We start from the raw sequence: 6323 nt of genomic DNA, 5'->3' as shown, positions 1-6323 counted from the left end.
GGGGGAGGGTTGTTTTGTTGGGTTTGGGGGTGGGGTGGGGGTTTGTTTGGTTTTTTTTGGTTTTTTTGCGGCCTCAATAGTAAAAATAATGCTGTGAAAAGTGATATTTGTATCTTTGTTAATATTCATTTTTCAGCAAGCCCCAGGACAAATTAAGCTGTGGATGGGGGTGGTCGGAGGGGGGACAGTGGGGACGATGGGGGTTGGGGGAGGCAACAGAGGCCTGGGGCAATGTGGGGGGGTGAGTCCCACCGCTACGCAGCCAGGGGCCAGAGAGCGAGGCGGGACCCGGGGCCTAGTGCTTGTGGCCGGAGCCCAGAGCTGTGGGTCAGTGCCCCACAGCTGGAGCCTGCCACTCAACCACCCCAGAACTGAAGCCCGAGCCCCCCCAGCACCAAGGTGGGGTGAGAACTCCCTTTGCTCCTGCAACGTTTGGCCCCACCTGTCTCCAAAGGTTGTGCGGGACGATGCATCCAGGAGCTACAGGGGGTGAGGGGCCGATGCTTTGCCCCCAGGAGGCTGCCAGGCTGCTGGAAAAGGCCTGGGTGGCCGCCTTTGAGAACCGCCGCATAGCTCCTGCCGCCAGGCTGGCACGGTGCCCACTCCCCCCCTCCGCTCTCGCCAGAAGAACCAGGCTGGCGCCGCTTAATTCTCAATTTCTTTAATCACTCGGAGTGGTACGACCTCTGATCTCCCCAGATGGGAGCTGCCGTATGAGAACCAAACAGCAATTACACACCCCTGCCACACGCATCAGGAGAGCTGGGGAGGGGGGGTGTTTGGGGTTTGAGAGGCACCAGGGCTGGGCTAGCAGGGGGCTGCGGGTCGGGAGCGAGGGGCATTGGCACCCTGCTCCCCACATGGCCACTCGATGTCACGGGGACCCCAGAGGAATTCCCAGCGGGACTCAGGGTGACATTTCTCCCCCTTGCTGCCCTGGGAGCGGTCACACACCCACCCACCCGCCCCCCACAGTGATGGCCCCTGGGCGGCCTGCAGGTGCCTCGCTCCCCAGCTCCAGCTTCTGGCTGTTACATCCCCGCCACCTGTGCGAGCCCCTCGCTGCCACCACCAGGCTGAGTCGCTCCCACTCGGTTCCTGCTCTGGGGCCCGCGGCTGGGGCCGGGATCGCTCCCGGTTCTGGACTGAGGCTGCTGGGCCCAGAGGGACCCTGGGGCTGCCCCAGCCTGCACTGCCCTGCGTCCCCACTAGGGGGCTCTGGCCTCAGAGGGACCCTGGGGCTGCCCCAGCCTGCACTGCCCGGCGTCCCCACTAGGGGGCTCTGGTCTCAGAGGGACCCTGGGGCTGCCCCAGCCTGCACTGCCCCGCGTCCCCACTAGGGGGCTCTGGTCTCAGAGGGACCCTGGGGCTGCCCCAGCCTGCACTGCCCAGCGTCCCCACAAGGGGGTCTGACCTCAGAGGGACCCTGGGGCTGCCCCAGCCTGCACTGCCCAGCGTCCCCACTAGGGGGTCTGACCTCAGAGGGACCCTGGGGCTGCCCCAGCCTGCACTGCCCAGCGTCCCCACTAGGGGGTCTGACCTCAGAGGGACCCTGGGGCTGCCCCAGCCTGCACTGCCCAGTGTCCCCACTAGGGGGTCTGACCTCAGAGGGACCCTGGGGCTGCCCCAGCCTGCACTGCCCGGCATCCCCATTGGGGAGGGAATTGTGGCAGGGGGGAGGGGAAAGGGACATGGATTGGGGAGGGGGAGGGGAAAGGGACATGAATGGGGGAAGGGATCTGGGAAGGGAGGTTTGATTGTGGGGGGAGAGTAGGACTGTGGAGATAAGGGGGGCCAGGGACGGTCGATTCCCCCCCCACTCCCTAGCAGGGCTCGCCATCGTCTGGGTCGCCGGCATCCCCGCAGCGCTCCCCGGCCAGGCCGGCGTAGCCCCCGCCACGGCCCGTGCACCCCCCAGTGGCGGGGCGGGCGCGGCCAGGGGAGAAGCCCAGCGAGCCGCTGACGCTGAAGACGTACTTGTCCCACAGGAAGCGCTCGAGGTCGGGCGCCAGGCCGGGCGAGCGCGGCCCCCGCTGGCTCTGCTGCTCGCGGGTCCGGCGCTGGTACTGGAACTCCAGCAGGGTCTTGGTGTAGGTGTTGAGGGTCAGCACCGAGGCCGACATGCAGAGCGTGAACGAGAGCCAGGCCATGCTGCGGGTGGGCGGGGAAGAAGGGGGGATCGGGCCAGGGAGCGGTAAGCCCCAGCCACAGCCCCCCACTCTCCCCAAATACCCAGCCCTGTGCTCCCCACCTCTTCCCACCCACCCCCAGCCTCTTCCCTACACCCAGGTACCCGCTGCCCTCTCCACATAACTTCCATCTGTCCGTCCATCCACCAACCCACCCAGCTACCTACCCACCCACCCACCCACTGACCTACCTACCCACCCATCCATCCACCCACCCATTGACCTACCTTCCCACCCACCCACCCATCCACGCACTGACCTACCTACGTATTCACCCACACACCTATCCGTTCACCCAGCCAGCTACCTACCCACCCACCCAGCCAGCCAGCTACCTACCCACCCATCCATCTATCCACCCACTGACCTACCTACCCACCCATCCATCCATCCACTCACCCATCCACCCACTGACCTACCTACCCACCCATCCATCCATCCACCCACCCACGCATCCGTCCACCCACTGACCAACCTACCCACCCATCCATCCATCCACCCACTGACCTACCTACCCACCCACCCACCCATCCACGCACTGACCTACCTACGTATTCACCCACACACCTATCCGTTCACCCAGCCAGCTACCTACCCACCCACCCAGCCAGCCAGCTACCTACCCACCCACCCAGCCAGCCAGCTACCTACCCACCCATCCATCTATCCACCCACTGACCTACCTACCCACCCATCCATCCATCCACTCACCCATCCACCCACTGACCTACCTACCCACCCATCCATCCATCCACCCACCCACGCATCCGTCCACCCACTGACCAACCTACCCACCCATCCATCCATCCACCCACTGACCTACCTACCCACCCACCCACCCATCCACGCACTGACCTACCTACGTATTCACCCACACACCTATCCGTTCACCCAGCCAGCTACCTACCCACCCAGCCAGCCAGCCAGCTACCTACCCACCCACCCAGCCAGCCAGCTACCTACCCACCCATCCATCTATCCACCCACTGACCTACCTACCCACCCATCCATCCATCCACCCACCCACGCATCCGTCCACCCACTGACCTACCTACCCACCCAACCATCCACCCACTGACCTACCTATCCACCCATCCATCCATCCACCCACCCACCCATCTGTCCACCCAGCCAGCTACCTACCCACCCATCCATCTGTCCACGCACTGACTTACCCACCCGCCCACCCACCCGTCTATCCACTCACCCACCCAGCTATCTACTCCCCTATCCATCCATCCACCACTCAGCTATCTACTCGCCCACCCACACCCACCCACCATCCACCGCTCAGCGATCTTCCCACCCAGCAGCTGTTCCGCCATTCCCTTCCCCAGCCAGCCAGCTAGTCACCCTCTCATCCACCCATGTATGTCCCACCCACCCTTATGCCCAGCCGCTCCACATCCCTCTGTCCCTCAGTCCATCCATCCCCCAGGCCCGCCCCTCCCCAGCCGTGCACACGCCAGTCCAGCATCTCCGGGGCTCTTCCAAAGGGCCAGGAAGGACTCCATCGTGCGTCCCCAGAACAGGGGGAGCAGCAGGGCACTTGGGGGCTGGATGAGAGCCGGTGCCCCCTAGAGGGGAAAGGCGCCATGTCCCTGGGGTCACTCACCCGAAGGACCAGCCGTAGAACCAGGTCTGGGGCCTCCAGTCCTTGGGCCCCAGGTTGACGGCCACCTGGAAGACCGTCATGTACATCATATGGGCCACCATGCCCAGGAGGCCTGGGGACAGAGAGCCCAGTGAGCAGGGGCAGCTGGGGGGATCAGGGAGGGCAGTGGCACTGATGGGGTTAATGGGGGTGATGTCGGGGGGCCATGGGGGTTTGGGTGGGGTGGCACCCAGCAGCACAGTGATGAACGTAGAGGGCGGGAGGCTGCGGGAGCTGAAGGGGGAGCTCGGTACCCGACAGCATGGTGATCACCACGGCTAAGGCGTTGGGGGGCTGGGAGGGCAGGTGGGGGGCAGGCAGGGGGCCGGGGGGCCAGAAGGCCAGGGGCCAGTACCCAACAGTGAACAGTGATCACCGCAGCAAAGGCGTTGGGGGGCAGGCAGGGGGCAGAGGGGGACCGGGGGCAGGCGGGGGGCAGACAGGCCTGGGGGGGCAGAGGGGGGCCGGTACCCGACAGCACGGTGATCACCGCGGCGAAGGCGTTAATCTTGAGCCCGGCGATGAAGTCCGCGTAGCAGGTGGCGTCCAGGCCCATGAGCACGAAGCCGACGCTGAGCAGGGCGATGTACAGGAACTCCGACGCCACCGACAGCCACAGCACCCCTGGGGGGCACCCCATAGTCAGCACGGCCCCCCCATCCCGCCCCGGCCTGCCCCCCCGCCTGCCTCCCAGCCCCACTCTGCCCAGTCGGGGAGGGGGGCTGCTGGGTGGGTGTGTTGGGGGCCGCTGGGTGTGCGTGTCGGTGGGGGGGGGCTGCTGGGTGTGCGTGTCGGTGGGGGGGGCCGCTCGGTGGGTGTGTCAGGGGGACCGCTGGGGGGGGTGTCGGGGGACTGCTGGGTGTGCGTGTCGTTGGGGGGGGCTGCTGGGGCTGCGTGTCGGTGGGGGGGGCTGCTGGGTGGGTGTGTTGGTGGGGGGTGTCTGCCAGCTGGAGCCCCCATCCTGGGGGTGCCCATGGGGGAGCTGCTGAGCTGGGGGAAAGTCCCGCCCCAAATTTGTCCATCTGTCCGGCTGCTCACCTTTCTCCGACTCAGGGGGCAGCTCTATGAAACTGCGACAGATCTCGTCTGGGGGCGGGAGGATGAGGGAGAGAGAAAAGGACAGAGTGTGAGGTCAGCGGGACGGAGGGGGCACAGTCCAACCCTCCCCCCCAAATGTTTATTGGGTTTACCTTGGCCGTGGGCTGAGACGTGGCCACCTCTGGGGTGGGGTGCAGGGGCTGGGTATACGGGCATCCCTTGCCCAGTGCTGATGCGGCCCCTCTAGGGTGGGGCCCAGGGGCTGTATATACAGGGACCCCTCGCCCATTACTAAGATGCAACCACCTCTGGGGTGGGGCCCAGGGGCTGGGTACACAGGGATCCCTTGCCCAGTGCTGATGCGGCCCCTCTGGGGTGGGGTGCAGGGGTTGGGTATAAGGGAACCCCTCGCCTGGCACCGAGATGCGACCAACTCTGGGGTGGGACACGGGGGCTGTCCCTACCTCCGTGGTGCTCCTCGCAGGAGAGCCAGAAGCCGGTGTGGAAGTAGCGGAAGGCGTACTTGTCCTCGCCCGTCTCCCAGATGTACTGCACCACGTTGGGGTCCAGGGTGGCGTTCCCGGCCTCCGTCTCATTGGCCCCGACGGGCACACAGTTGCCCTCCCTGATGGCCGACAGGCAGGGCGGCTTGACCACCTTGTGCGTCCCCTCGCACCAGTAGCTGGTGGCGAAGGCCGACACGGCCAAGCAGAGGGCCAGCGAGTTCAAGGCCAGAGCCAGCAGCGAGCGCGTCTTCCGGCTCAGCTTGATCATCGTCCTGAGCCCCGGCCTCCGTCGCCACAGGCCGGCAGCTCCCTTCCTAATGTCTGTCTCCCCCCACCCCCCCGCCTTTTCCTCCCACTCGCTGCCAAGGCTTCAGTCTCTCTGGGAGAGAAAGTTTCTTGGACTCCAGACGGCGATTTCGGCTCCCATATGGCCCCTTCCCTCCCTCCCTCCCTCCCCGAATTGGATGGGCCAGGACGACACTCCACGCTCTGCGGATTGATCGTTTAATCCACTCTTAGCTTCCAGCCCGTCTTGGAGGCAGGAATCAAAATCTTTTCTCCGCGCTAATCCAGTGCTGGGTCTCTGTCTTCCCTGCAAAGCTGCGGAGAATTATGTAGCTTCCTGCTCCCCCCCACCCCCCCCGCAACCCGCTGCTTTCCTGGGCAAAAGATCTCGGCTGCTCCGTTCGGGGTTGGAGGCACCTTGGGGCCCTTGTGACCCGCACACCTCCTGGGTGTGACGCTGTGTCCCGTCCAGTGGCACTGAGATTAACGCGTCTCCTATACAAGCAGTTGGCTTTTAGCTCCTGCAGCCGAGGCTCGTGCATTTAGCTCCAGCGGTGGCCGGTTCGATCCTGCCCGCCCGCCGACCGGGCGTCACACCGTCTTCGGACCGGCGCTGGCTCAAAAGAACAAACTCCAGAATCCTCAAGCGGT

The 6323-nt window shown here is 65.2% G+C and overlaps 1 protein-coding gene across 1 annotated transcript; it reads right to left on the bottom strand.

Moving 5' to 3' along the window:
* Positions 1-1682: 1682 nt before the first annotated feature.
* On the bottom strand, positions 1683-5665 carry LOC144929735 (germ cell-specific gene 1-like protein). The gene is made up of 5 exons (XM_078850195.1): positions 5346-5665; positions 4882-4929; positions 4315-4467; positions 3805-3916; positions 1683-2151 (listed from the first exon to the last, which is right to left on the bottom strand). Exons 1-5 carry the CDS (start codon positions 5653-5655, stop codon positions 1824-1826), a joined length of 951 nt encoding a protein of 316 aa, XP_078706321.1. The 5' UTR covers positions 5656-5665; the 3' UTR covers positions 1683-1823.
* Between the last annotated feature and the right edge of the window lie 658 nt (positions 5666-6323).

This window comes from Lepidochelys kempii, chromosome 23 (genome assembly GCF_965140285.1).
Source record: "Lepidochelys kempii isolate rLepKem1 chromosome 23, rLepKem1.hap1, whole genome shotgun sequence".
NCBI classification, from domain to species: Eukaryota; Metazoa; Chordata; order Testudines; family Cheloniidae; genus Lepidochelys; species Lepidochelys kempii.
Note: the sequence above shows the minus strand (reverse complement) of the source record. Positions and strands in the feature narration are given on the sequence as shown.

What these genes read in the sequence shown, in the direction of transcription:
- LOC144929735 (XM_078850195.1), bottom strand. Translation starts at nt 5,655, where the DNA reads ATGATCAAGCTGAGCCGGAAGACGCGCTCGCTGCTGGCTCTGGCCTTG. An exon ending in CTGCGAGGAGCACCACGGAG is followed by an intron (nt 4,930 to 5,345) that starts GTAGGGACAGCC and finishes TCCCGCCCCCAG; the next exon opens with ACGAGATCTGTCGCAGTTTC. An exon ending in TTCTACGGCTGGTCCTTCGG is followed by an intron (nt 2,152 to 3,804) that starts GTGAGTGACCCC and finishes GCCCACCCGCAG; the next exon opens with CATGGCCTGGCTCTCGTTCA.